This window comes from Phyllostomus hastatus, unplaced genomic scaffold (assembly GCF_019186645.2).
Source record: "Phyllostomus hastatus isolate PE091 unplaced genomic scaffold, TTU_PhHast_1.1 phas_contig_41, whole genome shotgun sequence".
Lineage (NCBI taxonomy): Eukaryota > Metazoa > Chordata > Mammalia > Chiroptera > Phyllostomidae > Phyllostomus > Phyllostomus hastatus.
Window position 1 is genome coordinate 2,901,037 of NW_025333876.1, and position 18,263 is coordinate 2,919,299.

Here is an 18,263-nt window from a genome sequence, read left to right on the forward strand (position 1 = left end):
TAATATCTAGTCCTTTGCTAATTTAACTTATAAAATTAGGTTGTGATAATAGAAAAGTTTCTAACAGCTTTCAAGAAGTTATAAACTGGTTGACTTGATGGGATTATAGTGGAAGTGAGCACCTTGAAACTGTGCCAAAAACACATGTATTTTTAAACATTTAAAAATGAAAAGCATTTTTGTGTCTATCCCCTGTGAACTTTGCTGTTGTTCTAATGAAGTACTTCAAAATGATTCAGGCACGTCAAATGGTCTTGAAAACGTGTCAAGCAGAGCTAATTCTATGATTATTAGTTGATAAAACCTTAGTTATCAACTACGTATATCTACAAATTGTGAAATACGCACATGTACACACACATGCACTCATCCTTGCCCCAACAAGTTCTTGTGGTGTGTTCAGATTTGCCACAGCTCCTCCATGAGCTTGGATGCATTTATACTGCAGGATATAGCCATTCATCTAAATGGCCTTTCTGTGTGTAGTGAAGCAGTGTTTTTGTGACCATTTTAATAGCATTGCATTGCATAAGAGGTTAAAGTTAAGGAAGTGTTTTTCCATCAGAAGAAGAATAGCTAAATAAATTATGGGAATACATAGTATATTATAGTGTATAGCTGCTAAAGTGAATGAGCTAGAATAATATGTACTGACATAGAAAGAACTCCCAGAGAAATTGTGATAAAAGCCAGTCATAAAACAAAACAGCATGGTCTCAGCTCCGATTTGTCTTACAGATACTGGCTTTCCCATAAAACCCCACTATTGGCCCCTCACTATAATCCATGATCTTGTTTTCTTCATCGTAGTAGTTATTACTATCTCATTATATGTTATATGCTTACAGTTTTGTTTGCTTACAAAATTTATGACATGTAATTTTCCATTAGAATGTAAATTCAAGGTTCCTGCCTTGTCCCCAGCACTAGTGTATTTCTGGCCCAGAGCTGGCTCTCAGTGAAGAGCTGATGAAGGAATGAATGACTGAATCCTGTTCATTATTTGTCCCACTCTTGCCTCACATTTGAATATATGCATATATATATATATATATATGCATAAAACAGAAAAATCATTGACAAGGTACACATTATATAGTTATCATGTGTTAATTCTTCCTAAGGGAAATTTTTATAACTTTTTCTGTTTCAATACTATGTAATCCATAAAATGTATTCATGTATTGTTTATTTAATTAAAATAAATATTGGTAGTTTAAAAAATGAAATTTTAGGCATCTTTATCATCAGCCAAGAGCCATTGAATTAAAGCTTAAAAACTATATAGATACAAATACTTAAACATTTGCAAAACTTTATAATATTGACTATAAAGGAACAATGAAATATTTTTGAAGCAAGAAAAATATATTTACACTTCACAAGAATTTACAAATTTAGGTTAAAGCAATAAAAGGACAAATCAAAACCCATTCCATCATCTGGCCCCTATAAAGTGTGTGTGTGTCAGGGGGAAGTATGGCATATAATATGTTTTTTTATTTTATTTCATCTGTCAGTGATGTTCAGATTAATTATGATCAAGTTAAATGAGATAGCTCCATAAGCAAATATACAAATTCATTGTTTAAGACTCCTTAGCAGCAGAGGTTATGTGAAAATCAGGTTTATCACTTGGATGTGGAGTGGAGCAGGAATAGACTTTCTTTTATAAGTATATTTTATTGATTATGCTACAGTTTTCCCATTTTTTCTCCACTTTATCCCCCCTCTGCCCTGCACCCCCCCAACCCTCCAGCATTCCCCCCCTTATTTTGTATCCATGGGTTATACATGTATCTGTTTCCTGTACTATTCTTAACCTCTCCCTATCTATTTTATACCTGCCACATATGGTTCTTGTTCCCTGTACCTTCCCCCACTTCTTCCCCACCCTGCTGAAAACCCTCCATGTGATCTCCATTTCTCTAGTTCTGTTCCTGTTCTAGTTGTTTGCTTAGTTTTTGTTTTTGTTTTTTTTTTTAGGTTCAGTTGTTGATAGTTGTAAGTTTGTTGTCATTTTACGGTTCATAGTTTTTGATCTTCAATTTCTTAGATAAGTCTCTTTAACATCTCATCTGATAAGGGCTTGGTGATGATGAACTCATTTAACTTGACCTTATCTGGGAAGCCCTTCATCTGCCCACCAATTCTAAATGATAGCTTTGCTAGGTAGAATAATCTTGTATATAGGTCCTTGCCTTTCATGACTTGGAATACTTCTTTCCCAACCCTTCTTGCCTGCAAGGTTTCTTTTGAGAAATCAGCTGATAGCCTTATGGGAACTCCTTTGTAGGTAATGCTCCTTTCTTCTTGCTGCTTTTAAGATTCTTTCTTTATCTTTCATCTGGGGTAACTTAATGATGATATGTCTTGTCATTTTCCTCCTTGGGTCCAACTTGTTTGGGACTCTCTGGGCTTCCTGGGCTTCCTGGACTTCCTTGAAGTTGGTTTCTTTTGCCAGATTGGGGAAGTTTTCCTTCATTATTTGTTCAAATAAGTTTTCAACTTCTTGCTTTTGTTCTTCTTCTTCTGGAACCTCTAAGATTCTTATATGGGTAAGTTTAAAGTTGTTCCAGAAGTTCCTAAGCCTTTTCTCTTTTTTTTTTTTTTTTTGAATTCTTGTTTCTTCATTCTGTTCTGTTTGGATTTTTATTTCTTTTGTTCCAAATTGTTGATTTGAGTCCTGGTTTCCTTCCCTTTGCTGTTAGTTCCCTGTATATTTTGCTTTATTTCACTTTGGGTAGCCTTCATTTCTTCCTTCATTTTGTGACTGAGCTCAACCAATTCTGTGAGCATCCTGATTACCAGTGTTTTGAACTCTGCATCAGATAGGTTGGCTATCACCTCATCGCTTAGCTCTTTTTTTGAGCTTTGATTGTTCTTTCATTTGGGCCATATTTCTTTGTATCAGTGCACCTCTTCTGTTATAAGGGGGCAGGGCCTTAGGTATTCACTAGGCTGGACAACCCATGTTGCTGTGTTGAGGTGCTGTCTGTCGGGGAGGAGTCAGAGGGAACAATGCCACTCGCTTGCTGTGCTCCAGCTCCACCTTCCAGTGAACTCTCTCCTGTGAGACAAGGAGTTTCTCCCACCATTGCAACTCCTGCAGTAGTTTACAGCTAGCTTTGAGTCTTTAGTTTCCCATTGAGCCAGCCCCACGGTTCCACTGCCTTGCTGAGTGTCCTCTCCACTCAGCTGCCAGTCTCTGGTCTCCGCTCCTCCTACCAGTCTGGGTGAATGTTTCTTTAACTCCTTGGTTGTCTGAGTTCCCTGCAATTTGATTTTCTGGCATTTCTGGTTGTTTATTGTTTTTAGATTAGTTGTTATCCTTCTGCTGGTTATGTGAGGAAGTGAAGCATTTGTGCCTATGCCTCCATCTTGGCCAGAACTCAGGAATAGACTTTATTGATTTGACTTTTTCAGCGATTCAGAATAATGTGAGTGATAGGCTGAGTTCACCGAATAAGTTATCTGAGGATATATTTGTGTACTTATTTTCCTTAATTGAATCGAGCATAGTGATGACCCCAGCTGCATTGCTGTGTCACTTTTGGTTCTGGCTACACTGCTTCAAGTTTGTACTTGGGTAGAGGAGGGGTCTCTATGGTTACTGTAGATATGTGTAACAGAAAAACCTCATGTAATTTTTTTTTTGCTAAGAGATAGAGAAGAAGACTTATCTAAGGTACTGTGAGAGTTTTCCTTCTTTAGTCTCCCAGTTTTCTGTGTAGATTGGGCATTGAGACCCCTCCTACTCTAAGAGCCCAAACAGAGATGTTAGTTTGGGGGTTACTGACTTTGGATGGGGTACACTCCCTGAAATCTCTGGGTTGACTGCTGGGTGTCTACTCTCCCTTGTCTCCCATCATATTTCTATGTTTCTTTATTTCTCTCTTCTTTGGTTTTTCGTTCCCCATTTCTTTTTCTCCACTCCTGGCCCTGCAAACATCAACTGCTCTTTAGACAAAACAAGCGGCTGATCTCAGCCATGTCACACTACAGTTCCATGGGTTGCATCAGAGGTCACAGAAAGAATTAAAAGAGGAGGCCGATTCACAGTCAAAAGGGAGAAGCTGTCATGGGCATGAGGTTTCCATTTGAGATGATGAAAAAGTCCTGAAACTAGACAGTGGGGATGGTTGCACAGCATTGTGGACATACTTAATGTCACTGAATCGTACACTTCAAAGTGGTTAGAATGGTAAAATTTATGTTATGTGTACTTTGCCACAATAAAAAAAAGAGGAGAGGCCTTTCTCAAAGCAATGGCCGCATTTGTGAGTTCTCCTCTCCCATTTCTTACATCCTAAATCTTTCATTTGAAAATTTTAGGACTTTTAAAAAAAGCACACAGTGGGGAGTGGTGGGGGATAATGGAGACAACTGTACTTTAACACCAATAAAAGTGTGGAAAAAATTAAAAAGCACACAAATTCTTAACCAGCTGGCAGGGTCCCTGCCATTGATGTGAATGGATTTGTGCCACCCAGTGTGTGATCCCTCGGGTGGGTCCTGCTATGAGGCGTTTCTGGGCTGAATGGGGATGAGGATGATATGCTGGAAAATACATCCAAGAAGTCTGGGGGGGGGCAAAGCATTATAATATAATATAATGCTGTGTATATATATGTAAGACCTAAATAAGCTGGAACTTGACAATGAAGAGGTATATTGGAGGGGGTTGAGATCGATTCTCCATAAATAACTTTTGATTTCCAATATAAAATGGGACTGTACTCTTGGACTACTTGACTTTCCTGGGTGTAAATTGTAGAACTCTACAGCTGTTCCCATCAGTCTCCTTGAACTAGCCAGACATTAACAAGTCACTGCAGAATTTCTGGAAGTGAATAAAGTAATATTCTCCATTTTTCACCATGTTAGGGCTATGGTTCAAGTCAGGCTTCCTTTTTTTTTTCTGGGGTTGGGCTTGTAGCCAACCAACTGTATGTCTTCCCTGCTATTACCCCACTCCACTTCTTAATTTCACTCCTTTTGCTTCACCTTCTAAATGGAAGTTTTTCCTTAAGAAAAACCAAGCCTTGGTTCTGCAACATGTTCAGGATGTCCCTTATGCTTATATTTTTGTCAGAGGTACACCTAAACCTTAAGAACTTGTTAGAAGATTTTGGCAGGGGAGAAGAGCTACTGGTATATCTGCTAGAGAAGCCGGGCCCTTCTTGGTCTGGGTACATGACATATTGAAGAGAAGGGAATGGTGAGAATGGCTGCTTAGCCAATCATATCAACAGACCGGCTGGCTCTGTGGGGGTCATGGATGGAGCAGCCAGCTCCCCTTCCATGTACCACCCTAGTGTACCTCAGAATCTTGTACACATTTCTTTTCTGCAATATTTCTTAATTCACTATGCACTATAAGGGTGGATTTCATGAGTAAGAAAAGGCAATTACTACTCAAGTTTTGCAAAAGATAATTGACATTTCTGGATTTTATTTTTACTAAGAAATCAAGCAAAGCTGCTAATTCAAATAGCCTGTGGGTGACAGTCAGTCATCCCCAGGCATTAATATTCCCATTCATCTCTTTCCTCTCCTTTTCCTTAAGATCTCTCCTAGGTCTATGAAAACCACTTTAAACTTCAGATATAATTCTGTTTTCCTGGGTACTATGACACGTCACCTTGGTCTGAATGTGCATTTACAGGTACAGATATTTGGTGTCAGTGATATAGTGGTGACAGGAAAAAACTCCCTGTTAAGTCACGAAATAGTCCTGGGGACCAAGGTTCCCAGGTCACTAATTCATAATGAATATCATTAATCAGTGGGTTAGAGCAGCTCTCCTCTTCCAACCTCAGTCTATTTAAGACAGAACTTACTCTTTCTAAACTCTTTGTTGTTCCAATCTTACTGCTTTAATCTTAAAGTATTCTGAAAATATTTTGCTATTATAGAAATTTAGTTTAGGTAATAGTTTGATGATGGTTTTTTGGGTTCAGGCAGGCCTGACTAAAAATATCTCAGGTCAATATTGCCTTCTGTCTTCTTGAATATTTTCAGAGAAGGAGAGTTTGTTACTTTGCTTAGCATTCTAATGACTTTTCCAAATACCCCAATTTTCTCTGCACAATGGTTTGTGCGATGATTCATTCTTGTGTCGGTGTAAAACCAGGCTAGACAGGCCTTTTGCCATATCTGCTTTGCAAACGTATCTCGGATCCTCACAGTGCCAGTTCTGAAGGAAGTTGCCAAACTTCCCCTTGTTCACACAATATGTCCTTTAAAAATACTTAGGGCCTCTTTGGAGGATCTGTGAAGTGTGAGGTAGACGGGTGAGTGTTGATCATTTTGAAGGAACTGCTGGTCCCTTGGCCACGTGGCTGGAGAAGTAGTGAAGACACTCTGGGGAGTCAAACATTTTCCAAGGTGATCTCTTTCCATCATCCCAAGTCTGGATGCAAACCATGTACATTTTTAGCCCAACAGGAATGAATGTTTCCTAAAAGAGCTTTGCTGTCCCTGTACCTATAAGACTTGAACAGTACTCAAAGCAGCCACTGTCACACAGAATTTGTCTCCAATGAGAACTCTTACATGGTGCCTTCTGGTATGGGTCCTTTCATATTATGTGTGTATTTTTTGTTTTTTGTTTTTGTTTTTTGGTATGCCCAGTCCATTCTTTTTTCCCTTGTCTCTTCAAAGTAAATATGTCTCAAATTATCTCCCTCTTTCAACTCTTTGCACCTCATTAGTCCTTCTTAATAGTTACCAATTCCTTCTTTGCTCACTTCTAATGTGAATGTTCTCCTACCTTCATTGCTTCTCACATGTTTTCTCTTTATCTCTTGTCCATTCTCTGCATTTTAATCCTGTGATCGAGCCATACTATTTTCTACTTGTCCCACTTATTAATTCACCTTATCTCATTTTAGACCCATTAAATCTGGTTAATAGAAATGATGATAATGAGTAAGTTAGGACACACATGGTTGCTGCTTGAAGAAGCTGTATTCATTTAAACACAGGAATTAATTACACTAGATATTTGGTTATTCCAATTTTAGTTTTCTTGTTTATTGCTCTACTTGCCAAGCCAAGAATAGCACCAAACACAAAGATGTGTCTTGTTAACGTTTGTTGAGTGAGTAAAAGTGTGTTGGGCTGATATGCAATGCATTCTAGAACTTTAAAATCTGAAAAGTAACTTGATTTGAGTTTGAAATGATTTTTAACTTTATATATGGCATGTCTGCTTTTAAAAAGTGCTTTAAATCTTTTTATTATGCTTTACAAATTTTTAATAAATAAATTAAAAAATAAACTGTAGTCTTTAGGAAGCTTACTCTTTAAGGGTTGGAAATGAAAAAATAAATATTCATTGTTTAAATACATGCTTGTTAATGGCCATGAGGTCATTTAAAACTAGTACCTCTTTGTTCTTTTGTGAGTGACGTGTACTGAGCATAGCCCCACCGCCTCAGGTGCAGAGCACAGGCCCACGGTCACTTCTGGTCTGAGCCTTGGTCACCTCCCCCCTATGACTTGGGGCCAGTTATTGCTCCTCTCTGCCTCCACTTCCTCATCCTTTGATCTGTGATCCAGGCATAACAATTTAGCAAACTTTGTAGAATTGCTTTGAGGAGCAAAGAAATTCATATTAATAAAGTGCTTAGAACAGCACCGGGCACCTAACAAGTGCCTGCTAAAAGAGACTGTGAAATGAATCTAATAACATTACCTACCTCAGATGACAGCTGTGAAAAGTAAATGAGATGTTGGTAAAACTCCTAACACAGGAGTTTTATATCTCCTATAACACAGTTTATATCTATTTACAAAGGCTTTAAAAATAAGCATACATAAAACAAGGGAACAACTGAATGATGCTCTCTGTAATGGGAACCAAAACTAAAGCCCGACGTCAGAGAAAAGGAGTGTGAAAGAAGGACCCCTGCCCAGGGCAGCCCCCGGGGCCCAGAGGCTGAGGGGGAGAGGAAAGGGGAGACACTCTAGGAGTGCTAGGGGTGCTGGGGGTGCTGAGGGTGCGGGGGTGGGGGGTGAGTCATAATTAGTAGGCCATGCAGTGGAGGCCCTGGAAAGCCTGAACTTGTGCTGGAGTTGGAGGCTGGAGGCAGGACACCCTGTCCGTGGGTGTCGGGCAGCATGGTGTCCAGGTGCCTGGTTTCTTCTCACTTGGGCTGCCCTGGTGGAGTCGCTCCATGTCTCCTGCACACACGCTTTCCTGGGTCTATGTGCTGAGGGTCCCTGTTGTTCCTGCTCGATACCCACGACTTTAGTACTCAGCTTTCATAACACTTTCTTGAAATTTCATTTCTTCTATAGAATGGCTGTGCCCCACTGAAAAGTTTCCCTGAAAGGAAATGAGCAGGGAGGGAAAATGTCCCAGTCCCCTAAGTCCTTGCAGCAGGCATTTTGTGGCCACTTGTCCAGTGAGCTCTCACATGTGTCCTGCTTCCTCTCTCCTATTTTCTTCGGAATAGAGTAAGTTGTCATTTAACCAGTAACAATGATAATGGGCCAGATCCTATCAGTGATCCAAGGTCACTAAAATGTTATCAGTGTATAAATTCTTCCTGAGTTGCAGCGCTTCACATAAAAGATGCCTCTTGAGTCTCTAAAGGATATGATTTATTCTCAGGGCTTTTACTCTCAGTCTAGCTTTCCAAAGGCTTAGTATATTGTAAACCAGTTTTCAGTCATTTTCAGGTTGTAATCTCAATGTTTTTCCATTTTTGCTTTGGAACCACTGGTCGGTCAAAGAGTATCACTTTGGTTACCTGTAATCTTTACCCAGAGGTCTGTAAAAAGACATAACTGTGAGAGAACTGGTATTTTGAAGATATCTACACGCATGAGCATAGGAGTCATAGTCACAGAGCACATTGCATTGGCTGCTGAATTCACTGCCTCAGATAGAAATTTTACATAAGAAACTTTGTAAATACTATATGCATGTAACAGATTATCCCCAGAAAATGAAGAAATTCCTTTTTAAAAGGCTATAGTAGTTTTAAGGAGTAAAAAAAAGGAAGAGAGATAAAATTTACAACTTAATAGAGTTGAACTCAATAAATCCTAAGAGTAGCATATTAGAATAAGATTCAGAAAAGATTTTACATAAGAATTTATAAGATTCTGTAGATATTCTTCTTTTGGCCCTCAGAAGATCAAAGAAGCCTGGGAGGAAGATACCTTTATTGGATTTAGAGTTGTCTGATGCTTGACCTGACACCTTCCGATGAATTCTGACAACTCATTGGCCAATTTCTATATAAATGAAGTGTGTCAGAAGGTCTCATTTACTAAGTAAGTCATGATTACCTGCCAACTTATAGTAACTCATTTAAACCTCACATGTGCCTGTGAGGTCAGTATTATCCCTATTTTATAAGTAAGGAAATTGAGGCTCAGAGAGTAAGGGGTGAGTTGCCCAAATCCTCTGGCCAATGAGGACAATGCTAGTACTCAGACCCTCCCTAACACCTCATAATTTTTCTCTTTTTGTAGTAACTTCTTTACAACATTCTCTTGCGTGTTTACCCTCTAGTCCCAGAATGCTTTCGAGCTTTCAAAATTGGTTCAGCTATAATTCTTTAATCTACATCCAAGGTATGAAAACTGAACTTAAGTCAAAATTACTCTTTCAAAGAATCACATCTTACATTAACATTTCATAAAAAGTATTTTGTGTCCAAGAGAGTTGAGGGAATAAAGAACTTGAAATCATAGTTTACCTGATTTCTTCAGTACAGGACTTCTTTGGGTGCTTAATACACTGGTGTGAACTCTGAATCTCTAATGGGAGGACATTATACTCATAGGTATAGTTTCACAAGCTATTTATTCATTCTTTTATTTTGGTAGACTACCTCAGGGGATTAGTTTTCTATGAGACTACATGTCTTAATTATGTATCATCTTGGACAAGATTATGTATCTTAATTATGCATCATCACTTCACTTCTTTGGACCTAAATTTTCAGTTTTACAAACGGGGCTAAAAATATTCCAAAGTTTTCTTTAGCTTTAAAAATTCTATGACATAGCCCCCTCTCCCCACCAAGTTTAAGCATTTGTGCTACCAAGTGAACTTGCTAAAGGTAGAATAAGATTTTCTAAAGATCATTCATTCATCCATAAAACATTTATTGATCGCCAAGCACTGTGCCAGGTTCTGAGGATAAAAAAACAAGTAGGATGCAAAGAAGCCTAAGCTCCACTGTGTGCCCTCAGGGTGAGGGTGTGCCATACTGGTGCACAGACAGTAAGAAAGCATGTGCAGGAAAGATGGACAACATAGTCAGAGGGCAGTGTGAATGGATGATCATAAAACAACTCAGAAGAGAGAATAGAAACATTCATACATAATAAAGACTCCAGGAGCACCTGCCACCTCTTTGCAGGAGTTCAGCAAGGCTGTCTGGAGGGTGAACACCCAATCTGGGTTTAAGGGATGGGTAGGTGTTAGGGGAAGGGAAGGTAGGCACTCCAGGCAGAGGTGCCATGGGAACAGCAAAGACACAGGGGGTTGGAGCAGCATAACGCGTGCACAGTGTGCAGTGGTCTCCGAGAGTTCGCAGAGATCTCGGGGAGTGTGGCAATTGCTAGAATGTAAAGTGTGAGGGAAAGTTCAGAGTTGTAGGAGTAGGCAGAGCCAGTTGTTGAGGGCCTGCTCTGTCAGATGCTTGAACTTGGTCCTGCGATAAAGATCCAATGGAACATGTGCAACAGGGAAGTGACATGCTCCCAGTTACGTTTTACACAGCTGTGTGGAAAATAGATACAAAGAGAGAAAAGAGAGCTAGGGAGACCGGTTAGGACATCACTGCCGATGTACAGGGGACAGATAATGGGCACCTGAACCAAGAGAGTAACAGTAGGAAAGCAGAAGAAAGAATGGATTTGAGAATATTTAGCATTTAGTAAGTTTAACTTGCACAGCCTGGTGATTAATTAGGGGAGTGGGCTTAAGGAGACACCATTACACCACAGCCCTTTCCGTTCATTAAATTTAAATGGAGACTTCATGTGGAGGGCTCATGTTTCCGGGCCGCTTTGTATTGCCCGTGATCTGATTTGGGTTGTTGGGTTATTGCAAACAAATGGCAATTTTATTTTTAATATAAATGTAATTATTAATCACAATTATAAATAAGTTTATTTTAAACTTATTTAACCATAGAATTATGAGGCAAGCAATAGATAGTGTTTATACTTACTAATTTAAGTGTAGCTGTTTTTAAATATATTTTTTGTTGAAGGAAAATAAACGTATGATCATTAGTTTAGATTTTATTTACCAGTATTATAAAATATCAATTAAAGTATTCTTCTTTTTACCAAACTGTTAAAATTGATACAGGTGAATTTAAAAGTTTGTGAAACTACTCCAAACTTCATCTATGGCAAGTGTTCAAAGCTCTGCTGTCCCGCAAGCCAAGGAACCAATCCTGGCAACATTCTCCTTATTGTGAAGGTGAACTGAAACCTTTCCTGCGTGGCGCTTACCATTTCTTTCTGAATGCACCGTTTAAAGCAGATGCTGTAGGGTTAGAAACATGGTCTGCATAAGACCTGGCTCAAATACTCCTCACTTGAAGTTGATGTAAGTATGAACCAGAGCCCAACTTTTTGCAGCTCTATTAGCAAGTGGTTCTAGCTGTATTGGCTGGAGGGGTAGGAGTGTGGAGGGAAGAAGGGGACAATAGGAAGAGTAAACACAAAGAAAACATCTCTTACCGGGTTCTTGTTGTATTTTGTGGTTGTTTTTAAACCAGGTGATCTCAGGCTCAGGGACACCGCTGGCATGACAGTCTAGAGTAGTGGAGCTGCTGACAGCCACTGTGTGGTCACTGAGGTTTCGCAGGAGGTGTGGTGCTTCCTGATCTGATGAATGAAGAAAGAGATTTGCTATTACTTGTCAGTTTCTTTTTTGTATATGCATATTGACATTTGAAACACATAACCAGCAAAACTCAACTGTAAGGTTTCATTCGTATTTTCTTTCCGAAATGTCTCTTCTGTGATTAACCCACTGCTTCCTCTTTATTAGGCTGGTACAATACATTGAAATTCATTAGAACACAGAGTAAAATCAAGAACTAAATTCTTTGTTTTTAGATTTTATTATCAAGATTTTTTGCCTGGCCAACAAGTTTTCTTTCTCTCTTTCTTTCTCTCTTTCTTTCTTTCTTTCTTTCTTTCTTTCTTTCTTTCTTTCTTTCTTTCTTTCTTTCTTCCTTCCTTCCTTCCTTCCTTCCTTCCTTCCTTCCTTCCTTTCCTTCTCTCTTTTCTTCTTTTTTTGAGAGAAGCTTTTCTAAAACCTAAGGATTTTGCATAATGTTTTAGGAACTAGAAAGGAAAAACAGAATTTTGAATGCAGGTTTGCAATGACTTTTTACATAAAAACATAGCATGGTGGTGATGAGCTAATGTAATTTTGTAGGCACTTGTGTAGCTGTGTTTGTGAGGGGATGTCTGTGTTTCTCAGCTGTCAGTAACCTGGGTTGTAAGGCAGCAGACCAAACAGCAGAATTTCTTGAACTTTGAAAGCTTTATTGATTATTTCCTCCCTCAGTTCCCTTCCCAAATGCAAGTCACCAAAGGATTCATTCAAGAGGCAGAGGCACAGATTTGTGGTTTTTGCACTATATAATAGTACAATATTATATTTTATATTATTTTCTCTTAAAACATACAAATATGATACAATACAATTTATTTTAATAAAATGCCAACCAATATAGTACAACAAAATGAACTTAATACATTAGGATGCAATACATTACAACAGTAAAATCCCACACAGAAACGGCAGTACCCCCGAGGTCCCAGTGAGCACAGTGTCTATTTAACGAAGTCAGTCCTGCTGATGTGTGTACATTCTAGTTAAGCAGGTGCTAAAGCTTCCACAGTAAAAGGATAAAAACAACTCCTGATGTCTTCCCCACCCTCCCAAACCATCCATTTCCCCCTTTGTAGCAAATTCCAGAACAGAAATCAAAAGAATTTTGGCATAACTTACACATTCTGCGTCACTGGTTTCAATTACACAGTATGAGCTTTCTCTGACCATTTCTGATTTTCTCATCTGATTGTACTAAACTGTGAAAGCAGCTTAGGAGGGGCTGCAATGCTATGGGAGATGACACACTGCCATGGCTTTGGCTCCATGTCCCTGCGGTTCTGCCGAGGCCCCAAACCTTTCTCTTATTCCTGCAGGGAAACTCTCAGGATTAGCATTCATTGAAGCAATTTAGAAATCTCAGGTTAAAAAGTGTATTATCATGTAACTTTTAAACATGTTGACATAGTATAATATGGCATAGTATAATATGGCAGTTACTATGTTAAAAGAAACAGATTTCCAATTAAATTTTGATTTCCATAGTTTATCATTAGCCTTTTCTCATTTTATACAAAATGAAATCTGAAGGGAAATAAGAATGCTGAAGGAAAAGCTCTGATTTGCAAGTGCTTCCCCAACCCTTTTGCCAGTGTCTGTGTGTCTTTCCTCGTCTCTCTGGCCCCAAACAGAACCATTTGAGTAGTTCTGTGCCTGTGTTCTGTGTATCTGTCAGATAGCTTTACTAACCAAACAGGTAGCCATCTATCAAAATCTGGCAGTTTTGACAGTTTTACGTGAGAAGACCCCAGACATGTCAGTGAAACCTGGAAGATGATGAAGAACAGTGTCATTTACTATTTAGTGCCTTCTATGGGAGGAAGCCAATTGTGATGTGATGTGTCTCATGGAAATTCAGACCCAGTTCACTAAGTTAGACTTTTAATAGTTTCTCTGAGCACATTTGCTATTTCCCATGTACTAAAAATGCTTAAATAACCAACCACTGTCCATAGGCCTTAACATAAAAAGAAAATCTGATCATAGGGCCTGCAGCACCCAGATAATCTTCATAGCTACCTACTGTAACATCATCAACACAGGCAGGATTTGGCTTTCCTGGCAGGTGTACTGGAAAGCAATGCTTATGTGCACGAGAACACTTGCTTTTAACAAAAATGTCATGAAGAACGCCCAGAGGCTGTATCTGCCCTACACAAACTTCAGATGAGCAACAAAAGAAAGGCTTCAGAATAAACATAGGACTTTCAATTAAACACAAAGCTTACACAAACATGTCTGAAACTTACAGTAGTATGGCTTTTTTCTTTGTACCCATTTCTGATAAAAAGTTCTCCTAGAAGCAAATTCTCATTTTGGGCTAGTTTTTGAGTGACCAATCAATCAAGGGATCATTTTATTAATTTCCACTTTCTAGTTATCTGTTTTGACATTTTGAATAAGAAAGTTACATCGAACACATATTTTTAAAACTAAGTTATTAAATGAAAATAGGCAGCTGCTTCCCCAAAGTTAACAAAGTGGAGCTGATCCCTTCCAACTGAGAAAATCAGAACTAACAGAATATTTCTGCTGCTTATCATAGCCAAAGAGAGCTCCCACCAGCTCTTCCCTCTCGTGCCCGTGTCTCTGTGCCTGAGACCCTGCAGGCCCCATGCACACAGAGCGTCCATGCGCATGGGACGGGGACTGAGGAGCCAGCCTCTCGCCCTCCATTCCATCGCTCTCCTTCTCCACATGGGCTCTTTTCTCTCTCTTTTTCTTGTTACCACCCCTCCCTCCAAACTCAAAAGTGACTAATAAAAACAACTGGTTTTCTTTTTGAAACTCTCTGGAAGGATTAATTATACAATGAACAATTAATTACAGAATTCTTAAAACCATCTCTTGGAAGTACTTAAAATCATGTCCTGTGAATACAAAGACCCTTGTCTTCCTCATGAAAATTGCAGTTGCAATTTTAAGGGGAAGGAAATGATAGACTCTGCATGTCCAATTCCCGATGCTTTCCAAAGCACTCCCCCACAGTTCCACTTGCTCTAAAAATCAGGCTCACAAGGTCTGTGGGTCTAAGGTATTATTTCCTGAAGAAACACACTGACTTATAATGAACAAAGACGCCAGGCACAAGAGCCATAGGTAAAATTTCAACATACAATTGATTATTCTTTCCTTTGGGCTGACAACTTCCAGGTTACTGATTGTTTTCAGAGTATTCCGGGCTCCATAAAACTGGCATTCTGGGGAAATGGTATTGTTTACTCTTTCACACTTGACAAAAGCAATTCCCACGTGAAAGACAAGTTTAGCCGTGGGACAGCATCTGCTACCTAAAGTCGGAAACACTCCAGGGAGTTCCCGAGCCTGAAAGGTTGTCACACCGTCAGCTCCCATTGGACTGCCTGGCCACAGCGTTCCCAGCCTTGGCTATTTTGGTCATTATGGTTTGTTTTCCAATAGTTCATGCCAGTCAAATATGATGATCAATCATAAATGAAAACAATAGAACAGTGAGTATTAAACTAGTCAAAAAAAATCACTTTCCCCTCAAATGCAAGCTTAAAACAAGAGATTATAATCTCTCTTGATTTAAAAATAATGTGTATTTTTCAATGACTCTGAATTCTGCTTCTGTAGTTTTGCCATTTCTTAATCCCCATAGAAAACCTACTAACATAGGTATGTGGGGAAGTAAACTTTTTTTTAATGGGCAAATTTTAGATTTACATTTGGAAGACTGCATTAAACCTCTGGTCACAATGGCCTTTATTTGCTTAATAGTTGATTGTGGTACACCTTTCAATGCCATCAATTAAACAGGATAAAGCTCTTTAAAAGAATAACCAGAGAACAAAAAAATCTGAAACAAAGGTGTGATCCGCTTTGTTTCAGGTGCTGTCAGTAGCTGCTCAGTCCACTCAGAAGCAGCGAGGACAAACTGACCCCTGGACTGGTCGATCAGCTACTGAGAATCACACGGGACAGGAGTCATCTTGATTGGGGTGCGTTTTCCCGATTCCTGTTGTGATAAACCTTCAATACCTATGAATCATACCAACACTTGCACCCGTGGGACCCACTTTAGAAGCTCCAGTTTAAGATTAATGTGCTTAGTGTAAAAAAACAAAGCATTTTCAAATAAATAAGCATTATAACTTGGTATTTAGGTGCTATTTACAAATGAAGAATAGATAAAATAATACAAAATAAAACCAGGCAGAGGTCCGACGGAGTCTCAAATTCAACTGTACTCATTCTCAGCTGGGAAATTAACTTATTCATGTCCATCTTTGGCAGAAACCAGCATTTCAGTTCATGCAGCTTTGAAACTCAAAAATACAAAGAGGCTGGCGTCAAAGTGGAAGGAAGGGGTCAGCTCCCAGGTGTTGTTTACCAGGCAGGAGAAGACAGCAAAGAGCAAAAGCACAGAGTGTGCCTGCGGGGATCCTCCAAATCCAAATGTGCACCACGTCACTGGGTTGGCCCTAGGGAGACCCCTCAGCCTGATGGGGAGCCCAGTGCAGGCCTGGGGGCTCATGATTACTCCCATCATCTCCAAACTCATTTTGGGAGGAGCATCTCCTCTGAGCCAGAAAGTTAGCAACAGTGACAATAAATCAAGATGATATGAGACAACTGTTACTTTTGAATGAGTCCTTTAATGTTTTACATTACTTTGTGTGGTACAATCATTCCTTGTGCTTTTAAATTTGGAGATCCGAGAGAAAACAGCCTTTTTGTTGCAGTGCTCACCTCTAATTATAACTTCTTTCTTCTGAAGGACATCTTCCCCTGTGTATATGTTCCTGGCTCTGCAGGCATAGGTGCCTGAATCTTCCAGGGAAGCATTCTTGATGACAAGGTGAAGCGTAATGGAGTGCTCCTTAGTGACGCTCATTTTTTGCCTGCTAATACCATGGTGCATGGTTCGGTTATTAGCTGTCCGCAGCAGAATCCAAGTAATGTCTCTGTATAAGAACTTGCTCACTGTGCAAGACAGTTTCAGGTCCTCCCCTTCAGTAGGCATTTTTTCCAAGTTAACATGGAATCCATTTGGCACATCTATAAAATAAGAAGAAAGAACTTTTGGTTCATAGAAAAACCAATGTATCACACAGAGGCAGCATCTCATCAGGAGATATTCAAAGATCTGAAGAACTGTTCCTACAGATCCTGTCAGCATCAGCGTTAAAAGGATGACTATCTGTTTACTTTAGGGGCACTGATCAAATATAGCAGGTGGGAACCAACTAAGTTCAACCAAATCCAAAGCAGGAAATGCCTAACAGAACGTTTAGTAGGATGGGACATTTTCCATACTTGCCCAAATACGCTCTTCAAAGTGGAATTGTTTTTTACAGTTTGGGATGATAACCACATTTCCCATTTCTTTATCATAAACAGAACTACTGGTAAATGGACAAAATAGTAAAGTAATAACAGCAATTTGTACTAAAAATCACAGGTGTTTTTTCAGTCAGGCTTATTCGAAGTAAGTTGTGAAAAGTGAGACTAGAAGTCCCAGGTCCCTGGTAGAAGAAAGACCTAGTCATGCCAGTCAAAACCACGTCAGCCCTAAATGTTCCAGAGAAAGAACACTGCTTCCCCGACTTTCCCATGACTGGGTCGCCAGCACCCCGCCCCGTCCCCCCCACCCATGCCAACCGCCCCCCCCCCCCAGGCTGCCATCCACAACTCTGCCTGCTCTTCACTGGCACGGTGGGCTCAGCAGCCGGGCAGAGCCAGCTCACTTCCTCAGGTCCCCTCAATGGTGATCATGCCCTTCAGACATAAAAGAGCAAAGATTTCTTCTGAAGATATAAACAACTAGTCTGGAAGAGTTGCCAGATAATTTTAAAACTCAAACTTGCTCTCAAAAGCCTATTAAGCATTTTCTGAAAGTGTCTGTGTCATTAAAGCCATTTTCTCCAGTGCCCATTTCTGGCTAACCTTCATGTCCATTTTCTAAGTGCCCCTGGAGACACCTCATGAGCTCTCTCTCCTCCCCAGAGTTCTCACCCTGGACCACCATTAGCTTTTGCACTGAGAGGTCCCCAGTCTCATTTCACCAGGGGATTTTAAAAAGCCATTGGCTACTACTGGCCCTGAACTGATTTGCTCTCAGAACCTTGCATTGCTTGTTACTAGTGGTGTATCTGTATTTGAGCGAAGAATTTGGGCCAACATTTTACAAAGTACTTTGAAGATGAAAAGCTCTATGTTATGCTATTATTATTATTATTATCCTTTGCACACAAAGCTATAAAGAAACCTTTAAACCTTAAAGAGACAATAGTCCAAAATTAGATATCATATCAACTCTTTCCTAAATCTCACTTTGCTTGTTTTTCTGATTTTTCTGGGCTTGGCTTTATTATAAAGTGTCACGTCTGAAGAAATGCCAAAGTATTCA

General features: G+C 39.5%; 1 protein-coding gene across 1 annotated transcript in view; it reads right to left on the reverse strand.

Moving 5' to 3' along the window:
- FLT1 (fms related receptor tyrosine kinase 1) overlaps nucleotides 1–18,263 on the reverse strand; it is a 188,434-nt gene that overhangs the window by 76,023 nt on the left and 94,148 nt on the right. The window contains exons 13-14 of the mRNA XM_045844753.1: nucleotides 16,604–16,912; nucleotides 11,725–11,871 (exon numbers count right to left, since the gene is read on the reverse strand). Of these exons, the coding sequence (XP_045700709.1) occupies nucleotides 11,725–11,871; nucleotides 16,604–16,912 (456 nt within the window). The remainder of the gene's footprint in view (nucleotides 1–11,724; nucleotides 11,872–16,603; nucleotides 16,913–18,263) is intronic.